Consider the following 18,857-nt stretch of genomic DNA (forward strand, 5'->3'; position numbering starts at 1 on the left):
GTTAATCAATGTTGACCTTGATTTTTTTTTGAAAATTACTCCAGTGAGCAAAGGGGGTTAAATAGATTGGGTATTTGTCATTTTTATTAGGCTTCTTCACCCCATTCACTTTCTCTTACCCCATTAGTACAAACAATTTAGAAAAATACAGTCTAGAATTAACTTCCCAAAAGACAGGGGCAAATTCACCTGAAAAACCATATGGTAAATGGAGTTATCAGGGATTTTCTGGTAAATTTAGCATAGCACACCATAAATGGCATCTGCACAGCCACATGCTGGGTCACTTGTGAACGACAAACACATGACATGAGTACATGCAGTAGAATAGAAGGGAACTGACTTCCCCAAGCCACATCTCCCTCCACAAAGCTCTCCAGCACAGACACAAGACCAGGAACGAAGATGTGGCGCTTGGAGAGGGCAGGTCCCAGCTGCTGGCAGAAACAGCTCCGTGCGAGGGGAGGCAGGAAGCCCACAACTGGACAAGGACATGTTTTACACAATGTCTGTGGCCAAAGAAGCCACTGTAAAGTTGTGAGTGTGCTCTCAAAGGCACTCAGTACAACTGCACAGGAACCACCTCTGGCTGGTGGAAAACCATCCAGACCTGCTGTGGAATCACACTGAGGTATCCAGGGCTTGCACAGCTTTAGGCAGTTACACACAAAAAGCCTTTGGATAAACCAAGGGCTGAATTCTAACCTCTTCTACCTCTTTCCTCTGTTTTGATAAGGTTTCAGTCAAACATTACCACTTTTTGTCAAAATTACCTGACCTGCAACAGGCAACACTGAAACCTTGATGTTTCTATCCTTTTGCAACCTAACACTGGAAATCAAATTTTAAAAAACTCATTTCAAGCACCCATGTGTCATCTTCTTCTGATGTCATGCATACTGCACCTGTGCATAATATTCCTCCTGCCAGCCTTCTGCATTAAGTCAACAACAACAACAAAGACCTCTGTGCCTGTTATTCATAAGCTTTTTGTTATCTCACAGAAGACGCAAAAGGGCCCAGAGCATGTGCGGGAAGGAAAGACCTTTGTTTAATCTAATTATATTTACTTCTTTCAAGTCTAAGTAAACTCAGGGATCAGCAGATCAGAACTGATTAATTAAATCATGACAGCATTTCCTTTACCCTGTGTGAGCAATCACATCATGCAGTGTCACATTCAGCAGGTTCTTCCAACAAAGCACCCTCAGCCTTCACACTGTGGACAAGAAATGTCTGCCTCCTAGGTGACACTGCAGCATCAAGAGCTCTTCTAATGCAAAAGCTGACAGCTGTGGAGTAGCACTGTGGCTATTTTCAATACTTCCATTGTGGGGGTTGACTCCAGATCTGTTGGTTAAAGTTACTGATAAAGCTGCAATAAAAGATCTGGTTCTGACCTTTACGTTTCTCACTGAGTGCTGGACAAGAGGGAAGCGAGCAGGGTGGGCTCAAAAGCACTTGTGCACAGACACACTGCTGGATGCTGTCCTCACCCCCCTGCTCTGCTGTCCAGAAAGGCTGGAGAAGCAAGGAAGCTGCAAGAAGTTTGTCTCTCAGGGTTATCCCTGTCTGCTCTTGCTTGTGTCCATAAGCACATGGACTGTGCAGGAATTGGCCTGGACCAAACCCTCTCTAGAGCAGCTAAATGCCAGTATATTTTGCATCTATCTCCCATCTTCTTTTAAAAGTTCTGAGAACCTTTCCAATAAGGGAAGAAGGAAATGGACAAATCTTCCCTTCATTTGGGCTTGGGACTCTCCCACAAGAGCAGCTCACACTACACACTTATCTCTCTCAAAGACTTTCCTTGGACCTACACCATTTGTCAGCTCATAGGCAGCTTCCTGTGTTTCTTTTTGTCTACTCAGAAATGTCTTCTATCTACTAACCTCACAAAACCAGACTGCTCCCTTGCTCTTCCATGTTTTCTCCATTCATTTTTCTCTTCCCTATTATTCCAGTCTTTTCTGTCGACTACTGCTCTTCCTTCCTTTCAGCCATTGTTATGACTTCATCCTAAATGACAAAATGGAGTCATTTTGCAGGTTTTTTCATTCCCACCTAATCTGAAGTGTTTGCCCCTCTTTTCTACTTTCTTAACTTATTAAATCAAAATCTTTACTAATCAGGCTGGCATAAACTCAAAATATCTACCCATGGTTTCTGTGTCCAGCCTTCCCACCTGACTAATGAGGAAACTCTCTGATGTTGAATGAAAGAGTTTGTGCACTACAAAGAAGTCTTCATGGAAAATGAAACCTTCTGACATCACTGGCTAATTATAATGCAGCACTGTGGCTGTATTGCAGGGCAGGATAAAAGTGTGCATGTATTTCCTGCATGTTTCAATATCCTCCTATTGACAGAAGATAGGGAGACTGGTCTGCTACTGGAGGCCAGGAAATTATTTTTCTGATTTCATTGGAATAATTGACAAAAGCATTTCCTTTCTATGTAAGGTTAACAGATGGCTTGTTAAAGTTACATCTTCTTTAAACAGAGCTGTCACCAAAAATTATATACATGACAAGAGAAATAATATTGATACAAACTCACTGCAAAATTAAAATGAAGTTTGCATAACCTGAAGCTCAGAATAAATAACTGCCACTATTGCAACACAGAATACCAAGGTGCATTTGCTTTTCTAAGATTTCCTTGGAAACTGGATGAAGGGACATAAACTGGGGAAGTGTCAACATGGGACTTAAGTTACCATGGGCACAAAGATGCAGGCAGTCACTGTGCCTGTGCCAGGAGCAGGCTGCAGGCTGCAAGCACCAACCCTGCAGGACCCTGCTTTCACAAATTGCCTCTGTCATGTCAAGATCCATGCCAAACAAGGGCTTGCAACACCTGACTGCCTCACCTCCATCATGATTTGGCTCCCCGATGCCTCACCTGGCCAGCAAAAAACATGGGGGGAGAGTTAGTGAATTAAAAAATGAAATTTAAAAAATCCAGCAATACTCAATAGCCCACCTGCTGTGGTTTTTAAGACCTCATGTTCACCTTAAGCTTGTCTCATTTCCATAAGATCAGGAGAAACTGCAAAGGAAATTCAGGTTTGAAAACAGAAAATGTAATCAATGCTAAGACTTCCGACAGGTGACTGCACACCAGCTATTCCAGATCTAGAATGCTAACATAATTGCTGATACCTTTCTCCTTCAACACCACACTTACTATTTATCCTCTTTGTCAGGACTCTTCCAGGCTTTTCCCTATTTGCCTTCTTTCTCCGGTATCTCTTAATCTTTTTTCTTCCTCTACTACTACTGTCTTCTCTTCACAGCCTCCTACCACTGTTACCTTTTCTTTGTGAGCTCTTTCACAGTAGCCTTTGTATGAAATTCAGCTCTCAGACTTTACTGAGCCATCACTAAGACCTGCAGCTCACATGCAACGACCTGGGAGAAAGACAAATTGAGCCCCACTGGGTTTTCCCTGTGTTCATTCATTTTCTCCACAGTAACAACTCAGAGGCAAACCCGTTTTCTTACCCATCTTAGATGTCACCTCCTTGCATTATAAAACCTGCTTTCTTTTTGCAGAAGTGAATCAGGGAGGGGAACAAAAGGAGGTGCAGGAGCAGCATTCCCCATTGCAAACCTCAGTGGACAGCTGTTGGCAATAACCTGGTTTGTTTTGCCGTGCTGGTGATGTCAGGTTCCCTCAGCTCACGCCCCGTTGGCTCTGACTGAGGGGCTTCACTCACTGCAGGGCTGAGGCACGAGGCTGCCCGGGCTTGCCTTCACATGAAGGGCTTTTGGGAGGTTGTGTAACAGCACAGCAGACTGGTCCTTGCCCTAGGTGCAGCAGGTTCTTCCTTCCTCACTGACTTTGGCAGAGCACGTGAATTTCATCATCATCGCCAGCAAAGCGAGCACTGAAAAAGGACAATTAATTTTGAGGGGGAAATAAAAGATACATTAGGGAGCTGCTAAAATATTCTGCTCTAGGAAAAAAATTTGCCAATTTTTTGGTGAAAAATAAAAGAAAGACTGCTGGTTTTGTAACTCCCTGTAGCAGCCAAAATAAGTGAGAAAGAACACAGATTTTCCAGGCAAACAAAACTGCAGTAACACCTCTGTACCTTTTAATGCCAATATAATAAACTATGAAGATACTTCACTTAGAAATAAAGATTTTATCTTATTATCTCTTTTGGATGCAGCTTAGTTTCAGTGACAGATGTTTTTAACAGAGCAGTTTCAGCTTACAAAGGACTCACCACAGCATTTAGAAAAAATATGAACTAAAATAGTAGTGACAGAAAATTAAGCAAGCAGAGTGACATGGATATGGAGAAGCATGGATAAGAGCTTTTATGTTTCATGGAGAAAGAACAAATCTGCATCATGAATATTGGGCAAGCATTAGGATATCAGTAACCACCTCCTTGCACTACCAAAGGAGCAGATAAAGCATTCCAATGCCACTGTTTTTTTTCCCACATCCCAAATTTCTTTGGTTTTGTGGTGCTTTGTCCCACCAGAAAAAAGTTACAATGTGGGATAAGATACCACATGTGCATAAAAGTTGAGTCAACAGAATGTTAGAATCCTATCTTTGAATAAAATTATTATATGGATCTATTAAGACTAATTTAAAATAAGGCCTTCCAGTCTGCCTTCTGCCTCAATTTTCTATGACTGCTCTTATGCCACAAGTCACATCCAGCTCTGTCCAAGCAGGATTGAACTCCTGCTGTATTAGTTCAATGCTTCAGGTACCCACTTTTGTTCAGAGCTCTGCACAGAGCATCAACAAGTACTTCTCATTTCTGCCCAAAGGAGGATGTTCTGGAGTTAATCAGATCTTTGGTCTGGAAGAAAGCTGCTCACCTGCTTGTAGACAGACAGATAGCCATTCTGAATCAACTGGCCTAGAGAGCTCAGCCTTGTCAGTGGGCGTCAAAACAGGTCTAGGAGAGGGAATTTTAAAAAAATACCAAATTCAAAACCCAAACACCTCCCTGCCCCTCCCCAGGAAAAGCCCAACCCCACCAAAACCCCAAACACATGCTGCTAAAAGCCCAACCCCACCAAAACCCCAAACACCTGCTGCTGATGAAGCACAGGCCAAGGGAGGTCCCTGCTGGCAGGATGATGAAACACATGTGCACCAGCTCCAAACACATCCTCCACCTACCCCCACAAATAATTTCTTCCCTCTCTGAGCCCCGCAAACATGGCACAGTTCCCTTCATCCACCCTGGCACCAGCCTCACTCCCAAGGCAGCGCCGCACCCACCGCACAGGGGTGGGCAAAGGGGGAATCCCAGTCTCCAATCCAACCTGGCCATCAAGGATAAAATAAAAATAAAAAAATAAAAATTCCCAGCATACCTGAGTTACCATTCTGCTGAAGCAAGGCTGGCTGACCATGCCTGCAGCTCCTTCTGTTGCAGGTGAGCAGGAGGATGGGACCCACCTGGGTTCCCACATGACATCCGTAATTTTTTCTGTCTCATGACAGGCACCAGATATCAATATCACTTAAAGCTCATCAGCCAACACTGGATATTGGTGTATTGAAAAGGAGAAGGAACAAAATAAAACAACAGATCTTTTCTAAGCTTTTTTTTTCTACATTACATTACATGGCTGCTGCAGAATTTCAACTACCACAAATTCCAGGAGATGCACACCAGAAATAATTCTTCACTATGGTGGAAGACACTTATGATACAGCTGGGGACAAACTAAGCTCAAAAAATGTTTATGGGATGAGACACACATTAACTTCCAGACCATAAAAATGACTATGCAAAAAAGCAAGAGTTAAAATAAATATTCAATGAAGACAAACTTTTTACAGCACACAGACATTATGAAGAGGTTGGATTTTCTTTTTACAACTGACACACTTAAGAGTAACAGACATATCCAGTGGCTCAGAAAACAAATTTAATTGACACTAGAATGAAGGAAAGCATACAGGTTTGGTTTTTTTATAAAAAAAGAAGCTTTATTACAAATCTGTAGGTTTAAGAAAATATCCCAAAACTGTCAAAGTAGTATGAAAAATGGTGTCATCTGATTCACAGTCACCAGATTTCTCCAACAAACATAGCATACAAAAATTGATATAAACCATGGCAATTCTTTTTGGCAACACAAGTCAGGTATTTGCAATTCCAAATTCTCTGTTGACAACAAAGATGCTGCTGGCAGGGGGATGACTGAATTGCACTGGTTTTGAAAACTGGAAGCTGGGATGGAAAGGTTATATATACATATACACATACTGTATTTTACCACATGTCCAGGTAACTCTGGTAACACAACATGGCCCAGCACAACACTAAATCTGCAAAACCTGGAGAGCCAGGGAATGTGTGTATGTGACACTCAGTTATTCTCTATGCTCTGGTTCCCATCTGCTTTTACATCTCAAACCTAATAAAGGCCAGTTGTTTTCCACTCTCATTTACAGAAACAGTGAGGTTGATGTGCTGCTGTGCCGTCTCTTCAGACTCAGGACATGTCAGGTCCATTGCCTGCAGACACAGGATCTAAAAATGCAATGCACTCAAAACATCATATAATTAAAATGGGAGTTTTAGGAGATTGTACACTGAATTTCCTGCAAGTGACCTAACACCCTAACCTCCCCCATGGAAAACATGGCATTTCTCATGCCATTCTGAGATAACTCATACAACAGATCAAGAAGGAAAGAACTGATACATTACACTCCTACACTGAAGCACAGACTGCTGAAAAAACCCCACAGGTCTGCAGGTACACCAGGGATTGAATCCAAAGCTGCCCTGCAACTCTGAACTGTGGGCAGTTACCTGCAATGGCTGGAAGCTGCAGCACAGACCATTGGTAACAATATTCTCAAATCCTTTAACTGCACAGCACTGAGACACCACAGCTCAGAGCTGCAGTAGAAGTGTGAAGATTTCAAAGGAGCAGAATGAAACCTTTCTGTTACAGTACCTGCTCAAGGTATTGATATGATCTAAAAAAATTCCCAAATAATTTAACTGTTTTTATCAGATGCTTGAGGGGGATTTCTATTGAGCAAACTTCCTTTTGCCAACAGCAACTTGAAAGTAACCAGCACCATGTTAAAGAACTACTCAGTGCATTTCATTCATTTTGCTGTTTCAACTTCAGTTGAAAAGCACAGAATTGAGAGTAATTCAAATAAAACTACTCTGCAGGAGAGCAAGTAGAAATCAACAGTCTCTCATTACCAGAGCAAACAGGATGGAAGATGCAGAAGTGATTGACAGTCATTTCTTTCCCCTTGCAGACCAGGTTAACCCTAGGTTAATCAGGGCTACCCAGAACATTTCTTAAAAGCCATCTGCTGGTAAAGAGGTTGACTCATTCTCCTGCATTTACTGAAAACTTGATTCCTGAAATGCTGTAATGAAACAGTCAAAAATCCTCATTCCAAAGAAGGAAAATATTTCATGTACATTCTTAGGTGTGAACCTTCAGGCTTGGGAAACGTTTTTCTAGATTGTCAGCAAGGGTCTGATCAGCCTCACGCAGGACTTCAAGGAAACTCTCCACCTGGAAATAAAACACACACACAAGGAGAAAAAATAAAAACCAAAACCAACTTGCATGGAACACAGAATTCTTATACTGGCACAGGGGCTCTTTCTACTTCTTTACCTTCCCAATAAGAGCAGCCAGCAGCAGCCACTGAATGATGGAAAATGCCCCACAGTAGCTACCTCCCTCCTAAACCTCACAATTCCAGTTGGTCTATATTTTGAAATGGTACCACTTTCCTCAAACCCTTATTTTCTTGTTTAAAAGAAACACAAAAACTTTTATCACCCAGAGAAAAGCTCCCTATGGAAAATACTTAGAATAATTCCTTTACAAAAACATACAGGACAACTTTTCAGCTAGGATAAATTTTCAGACATCCATTCACATCAGCACAGTTTGGCCCTGGCATCAGCTGAAGATCTCAGCAAAGCTCTGGCTGAAGTGAGGCAGAACAGACAGAGGGGGTAAGACTGTCTGGCACTGGATGGTGTTTTACCTGTGCCTGAGCAATTCTGTCCTGTTCGTGTATCAGATTTGGAGAGGCACTGCCACCCAGGAGCACTTTTTCAGCTGTGTCACAGACCTTGCCCCATACTCACCGAAGCAGAATACAGAGGTAAGAGGTTCTGAAAAGCACAGGAACATGTCTGTTCATTCAGATGTCCCTGGTGCAGTCCTTCCAAGGTATTCTCCTGGAAAATCAGAAATGCAACCAGCATGTCATGAACAGTTGTTGGAAGAACAAACTCAAAACTGTGCACAGCATCTACAGAATGTGCTTTGTTCTTACAAATGGGTAAAACAACCAGAATTTACAGTTCTCAGAGAAAGCCAGAGACAGCTGATGCCAAAAGGTGTGAAACTCACACATCACAAGTCTCTTAACCTGAATGCTTCCACAATTAAAAGGGTCCAGCTGAGAAGGTGAGATTATATATTGACAGTATTTCCTTTTCTTAAATAAATTGACTTTCATTCAAAAGAAAGGGCAGCATATATCTACAGAATTTATCATACAGAATCTTGGCACACACCTCAGAAAACCTGTGTTCCTCCCATCTCCCACACATGTTGCTACTTCTGGTTGATTCTCAAATGAATTCCCAGTAAGCAACTGCACTTGCACAGAAAAATGCCCACATTAATATTAAATACTTTTTCTTAACTACCCTGCAGAAATCCCTACTACAATTTTGTTTATTCCTACCTTGTTTAGTTCTTGAAGCATATTGGAAAGCAATTCACAGCAAATATCCTTCAAAATTTTTAAATGGAAATCTTCCTCATTTACATCAGTCCTTCCAGTCTCCTCTTGCTCAGATTCCTTGGAGTTCTCAACAGCTCTCTTCCCACAGCCCTCCATGTATTGTAAAATACGAATCAAGCTCCCAATCAGTGGCATATCTTAACACAAAGTAACAAGAACAGTGAACTTTAACACTGAAAATTCTTGTCCATCCTTTCAAGGCATTAGAGTTTTGAAACACACCATCAGATTTTTACACAAAAGCTATAAGGATGTATAATCTGACAGTGTTGTGTTTTGTTACTCAAAGACAGTTTTAAAGAAGCAAGTGGAAATGTAGTAGAAAACCCAAATTATTTTTCCTGCAAGCTGACCTGTATCTATAAAAGCTATATGCCAGTGTAAGGAACATGAGAAGGAAACTGTCTTTAGTAGTACTCAGTGAGGGCAGTATGTAAATTTGCATCCAGATAATCCTACCTGACAAACCAAACTGCACAGCATCTTTCTGCTGCAGGTGACCCTGACTCACATTCTCAAGACAGGCTTTTAATTCTAAAGATTTTTCCATGGATTGAAAAGTAAGAAATTATAGAGGGATTTAAGTAAGTGCAGAATCTCCCCCAATTTAAAAAAATTACTATATAAAAATATATGTTGTACATATGATGTATAAAATAACAATGTAATAATGTATTACTGTATTTTAGCAAAAATAAATTCTGAAATTTTCACTAGTTTGCAGTGAGACTGAGCAGAATCTGTAGATTCTGGTACTGTAACTCCTTAGAATTTATAGCCCACCTGGTAACTGAACTTTGGGCTAGCTGTGATTCTGAGTAACGAGGGAAGAGTCTTACTGTATGCAATGTCACTGAATTGAACCACCTTCCACAGCCACATAAAGCCAACTGTGAGTATTAAATTAAAAAAAAAAGAAAAAAACAGAAAAAAGTATGACTTGCTTTTCGTCATCCTGGTGTACTCCTGCTCTGTCTGTGAAGCAAACATAGCAGACAGCACAGACAAAATAGAGGCCAGCACAGTCTTCTGCTCCTGCACAATGATGGGTGGGTCATCTGGCTGGCAAAGCTCCTGGCAAACAAGCTCATAAAGCAAACTCCAAGTCTCTTTTCCTCCATCAGGAGCCTGCACTTGAGAAAGAAAGAAAGAGAACCCACCAACACAACAAATTTATTCCAGGTACTGAATTCCTGTTCTCCCCAATAAATACATGGTGATCCAGGAGTTATGGCCCCTCTTGGTCCCCTCACACACAGCAATTCCAGGTTCTTACCAATAGCCTGGATTCCCTCATCCACTGTGGTCAGGAGCTGCAGGATATGCATATAAACATCCAATCCTTCTGGGTTATCTGATCTACACAGAACAAACATCAAAAAGACAAATTAAAGTGCTGCTTGCTGAGATTATCTTCTGTGTTTTTGTCACAGAGAAGCCCATCAGCAGCCACTGCCATTCTCTTTGCAAACAAATATCAAATCATAAGTCCAGGAAAACATATCCCAGTGATTTGTCAAACTGTGCCACTAAAAGCAAGATGTTTGGGCACAGGCCCTACAAGGTTATAAGGAATCTCCCCAGCCATGAAACCAAAAAGAAATCTCCCATACCTGACTTGCTTGGCTGCTTCAAGTATACAAGGCACAATCTTAAAGTCTGGAAGTTCTTCAGGAGAATCATCTACAGAGGGTCCCACAGAGCGACAGGTGCCACTCTTGATCCAGTTTAACATCAGCTCTTCATCCAGATCAAAGAGCTTGTCCACCACTTCACCCACTTTCACCAGCAATTCAACTGCACAAGAGAGAATGTTATTTTTTATTTCAACAAGACTAAAAATGAAGAGCAGAACTTAGCTCACAAAATGCTAGTATATGCAAGTATTTGGAGTAAATTCAGGACTGAAATAAATTAACTTCCTTTGGGACCTACTACTGGTTGCTGTGTTTAATTCCTTTATGTGGCATAGACCAGGTAAAGAGTTGGCTACATAGAGAAAGCCCACTGACAGCTTCTACCTTGTCATGCCACATGTGAAGCAGTAACTTTATTCTGCAAAGAGATGCTATGCTCCTGAAAAGTCCTAACTTCTGCTTCTGAAGTAAAACTTCTCAAGATTTGGTCCTAGATATGCAGTTTTATGCTAATCATCCACCTGCCAATCTGCATTTTACTTACACAGGTCTGTTATTTCAATTGGATGGAGCAGGATTTCTGAGAATTGGCATTAAAAAATGTATTAAAAATTGAAAAAGCTGTATTATTAGGATTCTTGACAAATGACAACTAGTGTTACAGCTGAGTTGGATGTTAAACATAAATGCTATTGAAAATATTTCCATTTTTAGATGGCTGGTGTGGTTTTTGCCAAATTAGTGCTAAGAGAGATTTGTGAGGCACTCTCTGCATACCCAAAGCCTGCACAGTATTCAGCTGCCAGGGTAACTGAACTGTTCCTCCAGTTCACATTCCACAGATTCAGTAGTTTTAAAAACAGAAAATCCATATCTGACTTGAAAAAAACAAATTAAATGAGGTCTTGTTTCAAGGTTCAAAAATGACACATGTATATCCCTGAATGAGGACTATTTATTTTCTTTTATTGTGGAAAATAACAATTTCTTCAATTTAAACATATTTTTATTCCCCCCCAGAGCTTTCTTCTTCCTCTATGAGTGCTTTTCTGCTTGGTTTTTTATATATGTATAAACCTGCAAATGAAGGGGTGAGTTTGTTTTGGTGTCCTTTAAGCTCACAAGGTTTCCTTTATTTTAAAGAAATTAACCCAACTGAAAATACTTCTATTTGAAATTTGTATTTGAAATCTTCTGCAAACACCCACTAAATCCCAGCTTGTTCTGGCACCTTACCATTTGTAGAGCTGGACATGATGAAGCAAACACAGTCGTACACAGAGGGGTTTTCTCGGATCCTCTCCACCCAGACATTGGCCACCTCAGGCTGGGAGAGGCAAGTTAACAACAACCTAGGCAAGAATTCCACATTTAATACATTAGAAACCAGTTCACTCCTTTTAGCTGTACCAGTATAAATCCAAAATAATGACAGTGGAAACAGAAACAGGAATCTAACTCAGCAAAGTGATTCCACAAAAATGCAGAAACAATAAAAGGAAAGGATGAGAGGATAATAAAATAGTGAGCCCACTTGTCAGTTTTCTCCCCAGGCCTCAGAGCACAGCAGAACTACAGTAATGATGCATTAATTCCTGAGATGTCCTACCTGCTTGTTTCCAGAAGGGTTGGGGAGTCTGAATCACACAAACGCTGCAGTAACACTTGGCTTTAAGGAGAAAATACAGAGGGGAAAAAGTTAATAAAATGCATCTTTATTTTTAAAAAGGTATAAAAATATTAATTTCATAACTGCAGCCATGTTCTGAGATTTATGCCAGCTTTTCCTAACTGTGCATGCACTTCCAGTGCCTCAAGACCACTAAACTTGAAAAGTAACTGGTGATTAAAAATCCCCCAAAATAGTGGTCTGTGTCCTTTCTTCCTTTCCTGAGCACTTCCCACACAAACATGGCCAGCCAAAAGTTATGAATGAAGATGAGGCTGGGCAGGCAAGCTTAGATCCTTCTCCAACGTGAATTTCCTGATTGTGAGTCCAGACAAGCACTACCTGTTCATGTGCAAAGCACACAGACACTTACCCAAGATTCTCATCTTTGCTAATGGACATGCAGATGTCCTGGAAACAGGCCATATTCCCTAATATTCCCACACAGATTTCCTGGAAAGTCAAAACACATTGTAATGAGACAACTGCAAGCCCACAATGTCACTTCCAGAGCCGTAAGACAAAAGCAAGAGAGAAAATACAAATTTTTCCACAGATTCCATACAAATTTTTCTGTTTTATCAGACTAGCCTAAAATACACTCAGGTTCTATGCAGATATTTAGGTGCTCCATAAAAGCAAATGTATCTTGAAATCAGCTCTGCTTGCATATTCTTTGTATACTGTTTTGAAGCTGATTTGAGAGCCCTGTTATTAAAGCCAAAAGGAATCCTAAAACAAAAATATCAGTAAAACCTGACCCTCATGATATTCCCTTGCTCACAAAAGAAAGGGACCTTAATACAAGCTTCCAGCAAAGCCCATTTTCCGATTAAAGCGATCTAAAAAACAATAAAAGAAACAACAAGCCCCAAAGTAGTGCATCTCATTAGGATATTCATGCCAAGGTAATCACTAAGAGGATGCACACTTGTGTAAGGAGGACCATAAGAGCTGTGAAACACCTGCAGGTGACTGGTGCTAAAACAAAGTGAGTCAGTTTGCAGCAATTTAAAGTCATGAATCAACTCTTTCCACTAAGGTTGTCTTCTTAATTATGAACATGCTATAACCACCACTAAATTTCAGCAGGCACTCCAGCAAACTCTGTTTCATGACAGTAGCTGTGACAGCCAACTTGCACTCACTTGCAGATTGGGGTTCTACTTTCCAAAGACAAAGTACTAAACTTTCAAAGCTCCATTTGTCTCTACTGATCTCCTGGAGTAAAGCATCTGGTAACTTCTGAGAAAGAGGATTTACATCAACACGGAATACCTTTGAAAATCCTATTTTGAGGCTTGCAGTGCACTGTATAGCACAAGTTGGAAATCAGTGACATCAAAACAAGTGGAAAATTAAAACAAATTAAAGTATTGGCGTCTGAATAATTCCAAATATTACCTTCTGTATTTTTTTTTATTTCTCATTATCTTGTTCTGATTTGATCAGTAATAAATTATTTTCCCCAAGTGGAGTCTGTCTAGCCCATGAAAAATCACAGCAACTGGTGAGTGATCTCTCCCTGCCCTGATCTTGATCCATGAGCCTTTTGTTGTATTTTCTCTCCCCTGTCCAGCTGAGGAGGGGAGTGACAGAGCAGCTTTGGTGGGCACCTGGCCTCCAGCCACACTTCTGCAGGTCTGACTAAACAAATTCATGGCCATCTCTGTTCAGTAATCATGAAACAAGTCAAAAGGCAAAAAAAGGCCAGACTGCAGGTTTTATAAAAGGTCTTATAACTGTTTGATAAACTCAGTCCTTCATCAGTGTATCTAGATGAGGATGTGTGAGCAGACAGGTACCAGCTCCAGCGCCACCAAAATTCTTACTGATTAGAGCATGTTAAAAACAGAGTGAAAAAGCATTTTACAATTTGATTTTACGTTTTCTCCTGGTTCTCCTCATACATTACATGTGCAATGGGAGAAGGGAGATAAATGCAAATGCATGTACAGAGCTATCTACTATTGCTATTGACACAGGAGAGCTTTTTGGCAGTCCATACTTACAGTTAGCCGAGGGCATTTGGACTTGGCAAACACTCCCATGAATATATCAGGGGCATTGAACTCCTGAAGGAATAAAGCAACATCCTGTGGAGAAAGTGAATGGAGAAGTAAATGGACCTCTGCAATTTCCAAATGCAAAATCAAACATGCTCCCACAGCACAAGGACTGGATCAAAGAGATGATAAACTCACTACAAGGAATTTGTTATTTGCCAACAGTTAATACCAATAATCCTTGTTTTTCAATGAGAGAAGGCCAGCAAGCCCCTCTGGTGGTTCAGTATGCCAGTGATTTGCTGTGGAATGAGCCAAAAAGTCACATTTGCAAGAAAATGCAAATTGCTCCCTATCTCAACAGAAACAGACATTCAACCAGAATTCAGTAAATATCATGTTTTAAGGCATGACATCACCATGACATATAAAAAAGAAGCAAGTGAAGGACTGCCATTAGCACTTGACTGGAACACACAAGAAGAAATCTTTTCCTCATTTTACCACATTAAAACACAAAATTATTTTTATGTTTGGGAGTACAAGACCCATGTTCCATGTTTACTTTAAAAAATCTGAGTAACAAGATAGGGAATAAAATAATACTTAAACTAACATATATATATATATCTCAAGAATCTGTTCCAGCATTTGAGAGTGTTGGGAAATATACTAAGTGTTACACTGCCACTGCAAGTCTGCAGCTAAACTTTGAAAGGCTGTTTATCTATCAGAGAAAGCTATGCTTACCATCAGGACGTATGACAATTACTAGAGGAAAATATGCCTGCTCAGAGATGGTACCAGTACTATCCCCATAATCCAAGTGCTGAAGGCACAGGCTGTGCACCCCAGTTAATTCCAGCTGCTGTCCTGCCCCGCTCCTCTCCCCAGGGCAGCTCCGAGGTGAGGCTGCTCGGTGCCGCCCCAGCCCAGCTGTCCTGCCCCACACCCGGGCGTGGGCAGCAGCTCCAGAACGAGCGAGCTGGCTGATCCCCCGCCTTCTCCCGCTGCCAGCACCATTCTGACGGGACACTCGGGGCAGACGGGCCCGAGGTGCCGCACAAGGCTCCTACCTCGTCCATCGACATGTCCCACACCTTGCAGATGTCATTCTCCATCTCCTCGTCCAGCTCCGTCCGGGCTCCCTCGGGGCTGGCGCCGGGGTCCGGCTCCGCGGGGGCGATGACCTGGGACAAGCGGGGCGGGAGGGAACGACCCGGCTGAACCCACGGCGCCACCCGGGAGCCGCTGTGTCCCCGCTGTGTCCCCGCCCGGTGTTTTCCTACTATGTTCCCACCCCGGCCCCCGGATTTGTGCCCCGTGAATCCCAGCTGTCCCCGGGTTTGTCCCGGCTGGTCCCCGGCGTCCCCTCCGGCCCTAGCAGCGATCGCGTCGCGCCCGCCCGGCGCTGACCGACGCGGGGTCCGCCGCCCGCTCCCTCCCGGCGGCCGCGCACCTCGATGAGGCGGGTGAGGACGCTGAAGAGCCAGTGCTTGCTGTACACCGTGTTGCCCACCGCGTCCCCCTCCTCCTCCTCCGCATCGCTGCACGGCGGCGACGGATTGCGGTCCATGGTGGCCCCACAGCCGTGCGGGGCAGCGAGGCGGCGGCGCGGCCGGAGCGGCGCCCGCGGCCCCACAGCGCCCCCTGCCCACCGGCGGCCGCTGCCGGCTCCCGCGCCCGGGCCTGTACCGGGATCGCACCGGGACCGTGCTGGCATCGTGCTGGGATCGCACCGGGACCCACCCGCCCAGGACCTTCCCTCGGCGGGGAGCGGCACCCCGAGGGTCCCAATGGGGTCCCTTTGGCAGCCCCCGTGATGCCCCGACACCGACACGGCCGCCCCCGCAGTCCCGCGCCCCGGGAGGATGGACGCTCGCAGAGAAGGGAACAGTTTTCAGGAGAATTCCTTTATTGTGCAGTACAAAGCGATGTGTAGCAGGAGCGGAGTACAGCGCTAGTACTTGCTGGGCAGCCCCTTGGGCCGGTAGCGGTTCGGGTCCCCGCCCCTCCGGCCCCATCTGTTCGCCTCCTGGTCCTGCCGGGTGTCCTCGGCGCCTCTGCCGCTCACGCGGCTCTGCCAGCCCTCCCGGGCGTCGCTGTGGGGAGGAGAAAAGGCACCTGAACGCTCTGCATCTAACTCAGCCTTGTGTGGGTTCCCTCACTCGTGGTTTCCGTAAGGCTTCTCAGGGTGAGATGCAAGCACATGCTCGGCCTTTGAGAGCCCACGGTGGAATCTATGTCTGTTATGTCGGTAAATGAACCAGCAATGAAGGAAAGTTCCTTATCAGAAATGCAGAGAGAGCAATCTGCCTTCTTGGGCCGACAAGAAGAAAGGCTCATGCTCATGTGGCACCATTCCTATAGAGACCCCAGATGGGAAATTCTTCCCCTCCCCTCTACTGTCCTTCTAGGTACTAAGCTGAATACAAGTCTGAAAGGACCTCACTGCAGCTGGAATGCCTGGATCCCTAATAACTCACTGTTAACAAGCCAAGCACACTCCATTACCTGATCACTTTCGCTGCCCAAGCACCACCAGGTCCTCTCCGGGCAGCATCATAATTCCCACGGGCATGGAAATACTTGTCAGCACCTTTGTAATTCGCCTCACGCATGTCCCTGTATGCTCTGTACATATCCCGTGCCCCTGAAGAAGGCAGAGAAACAGAAACCATATTAACTTGAAAAAGTCACACCAGAAATAGTTTGGTACCACCTCAGCCAGGAGCTGAACCCCAAGGAGCAGTAACAGAGTGGGGCACTGCCCCACATCACCTTTGCACAGAAAGCACCTGTGGGGCTGATCGAGGCCCTCGTCCAGCAGCAGAAACCGGGGGGTCTCTAACGTGGAGCTGAGGATTTCCCAGCTCTGAGGGCTGCAGCACGGACTGCTGGTAGCCTGTGCTTGGGGAAGGGTTCCCGAGGGAAGGGCCCCTGGTTACAGCAGCTTACCTCCCACTGCATCCCGGGCAAATTTTCCAGCCTGGACTATTCCTCGGACTATCCTTGGTCTCTCAGCACTCACACACAGGACAATGGAGAGCAACGCGATGCAGACCCAGAGCCTCATGGTTCCTGGCCAAGCAGGGAGCTGGGAGACAGTGAGAGAGATGAGCAGTTCTGGAGCACCACTGAGAACCCACCACACCCCCAGCTCTGTCTGGGCTGCTGCCTCAGTGCTGAGGGCTCACCCAGGACCCCCTTCTCCCCCTGCAAGGAGTGGTGCCCTCTGTGCAACCACAAGCTCCACAACAAAAGCAGGTGCACAAGAGAAACCAGCATTTTAGCACTTCCTGCTGCTCCTGTCATGAGTACAAAGAAGCCCCACATGCTAAAGCATTGGTTCTACTCCCAAAACACTAGCTCATAACACTGCACACAGCTCACAAATTCAGAATGTCACTCACCACTGCAGAACAGCAAAGTCAAAGGAGCTGGAGATGGTCTCGTGTGCTCTTAGACTCAAAGAGGGTATTTATAAGCAAATTCAAACCCCTCAAAAGAGGAAACTGGAAAGGATACCCATGGCTGGGAAATCCCCACCAGAACTTTCAACACAGAAATCATTACTGGAAACTTGTCCTTACTGAAAATCCACAGCTCCTGTTACGCAATCTTTTAGAGGTACTTCTTTTATGGCACTTCTTCAGCTGTCCTTGGGACTATTTGCTTCTCATAACAACCAGACTGATAAACTGCCTTAAAGGCTGAAGAGTTCCATGTGCTTCAAGTGTTACTGGTATCTTAAGGGTGATGCTTTTGTTTGGATCTTGGACTGAACAGAGCAGGGAGGAGAAGGTGCCTGACTGTCTGCACATTGCAGCACGAGGCCAGGTCTGTGTCTGTGCACAAGGAATGTTACCAGAAGGGCTGCATAAACTGCTAAGTGAAATTCCCATGTGTGCTGTGATTGCCAGATGAATTCCAGAGTGAATGAAATGGAAAATGTGAAGTGTTGCTCTTAACTCCATTGCAAAGCAAAGCATATACACCTACATCCCTGCTGATCTAAGACAGCACAGACACATGGACCATCGAGGGGCTCTGAATGGTTCCTTTTGCCTTGGCTTGCTCTTACAGGCCCCTCTTGAGGGTCTCCAGCTACCTTGCTGCAACAGCAGCTCCATGGGGCTCAGGTGGAAAATTTTGGACACAGCAGTAAACATTTTACTTAATTCAGATCCATACAGCCACAATTCTGCTAGACTTTAAATCAACTGTCTGGCCCTATTGGCATGGTTCACTGTTTAAGTACCCACTGTGCTCTCCCTGCTTAAAGCCTGCTCACTCCCCTTGGTTAACAGCTTGACACAACCCTTTCCTCTGCAGAAAACTCCAGGGCCGAGTGCAGTTGCACTCAAGTGAGTGTGCAGGAGGTGTCCCCATTGTGTGGCCTTGTACATGATTTGGTGAGTCCAGGAGAGCCCTTCAGGTGCCCCTCTGAAGAGTGAAGGGCAGCTGCCCCACACACAACTCTGCTACTGGGAACAATTTGCTCCTGGAGCTGCAGGGCACAGGCATGAGTTGAAAGAGGTGCAATAAAGTTAATAAAGTGTCAACAGTAACTGTTCTTGGGTGTCACTGGACTTCAGTCAAAAAGAATTAACTTAAGGGGAGCGGAGACATTTTCTATAACCTGGAGCAGGACAGATACTCTGTAGCATGATGTATCTCAGAATGGAACAATTTGCAACAAGAATCTAAACCCTAAGCACAAGGACAAAGATTTTTGTCCTCCTGAAG

General features: G+C 44.1%; 2 protein-coding genes across 2 annotated transcripts; both read right to left on the minus strand.

Annotated features, from left to right (window-relative positions):
- Nucleotides 1-5,949: 5,949 nt before the first annotated feature.
- SAAL1 (serum amyloid A like 1) lies at nt 5,950-15,716 on the minus strand. Its single transcript, XM_063158588.1, has 12 exons — nt 15,568-15,716; nt 15,185-15,298; nt 14,115-14,198; nt 12,476-12,555; nt 12,043-12,102; nt 11,670-11,785; nt 10,410-10,593; nt 10,073-10,155; nt 9,741-9,929; nt 8,737-8,933; nt 8,129-8,221; nt 5,950-7,541 (listed from the first exon to the last, which is right to left on the minus strand). Exons 1-12 carry the CDS (start codon nt 15,682-15,684, stop codon nt 7,449-7,451), a joined length of 1,410 nt encoding a protein of 469 aa, XP_063014658.1. The 5' UTR covers nt 15,685-15,716; the 3' UTR covers nt 5,950-7,448.
- Nucleotides 15,717-16,005: 289 nt separating this feature from the next.
- Nucleotides 16,006-17,931, minus strand: SAA2 (serum amyloid A2). The gene is made up of 4 exons (XM_063158593.1): nt 17,522-17,931; nt 17,067-17,205; nt 16,623-16,761; nt 16,006-16,210 (listed from the first exon to the last, which is right to left on the minus strand). The coding sequence occupies exons 2-4, from the start codon at nt 17,182-17,184 to the stop codon at nt 16,069-16,071; spliced, it is 399 nt and encodes a 132-aa protein (XP_063014663.1). The 5' UTR covers nt 17,185-17,205; nt 17,522-17,931; the 3' UTR covers nt 16,006-16,068.
- Nucleotides 17,932-18,857: the final 926 nt, after the last annotated feature.

Source organism: Melospiza melodia, chromosome 6 (assembly GCF_035770615.1).
Source record: "Melospiza melodia melodia isolate bMelMel2 chromosome 6, bMelMel2.pri, whole genome shotgun sequence".
In the NCBI taxonomy this organism is placed as follows: domain Eukaryota; kingdom Metazoa; phylum Chordata; class Aves; order Passeriformes; family Passerellidae; genus Melospiza; species Melospiza melodia.

What these genes read in the sequence shown, in the direction of transcription:
- SAA2 (XM_063158593.1), bottom strand. Translation starts at nt 17,184, where the DNA reads ATGAGGCTCTGGGTCTGCATCGCGTTGCTCTCCATTGTCCTGTGTGTG. An exon ending in TGCCCGGGATGCAGTGGGAG is followed by an intron (nt 16,762 to 17,066) that starts GTAAGCTGCTGT and finishes TGCCTTCTTCAG; the next exon opens with GGGCACGGGATATGTACAGA. An exon ending in TGGGCAGCGAAAGTGATCAG is followed by an intron (nt 16,211 to 16,622) that starts GTAATGGAGTGT and finishes TCCTCCCCACAG; the next exon opens with CGACGCCCGGGAGGGCTGGC.
- SAAL1 (XM_063158588.1), bottom strand. Translation starts at nt 15,684, where the DNA reads ATGGACCGCAATCCGTCGCCGCCGTGCAGCGATGCGGAGGAGGAGGAG. An exon ending in GAAGCAGCCAAGCAAGTCAG is followed by an intron (nt 10,156 to 10,409) that starts GTATGGGAGATT and finishes TGTTCTGTGTAG; the next exon opens with ATCAGATAACCCAGAAGGAT. An exon ending in TGAGGGAATCCAGGCTATTG is followed by an intron (nt 9,930 to 10,072) that starts GTAAGAACCTGG and finishes TTCTTTCTCAAG; the next exon opens with TGCAGGCTCCTGATGGAGGA.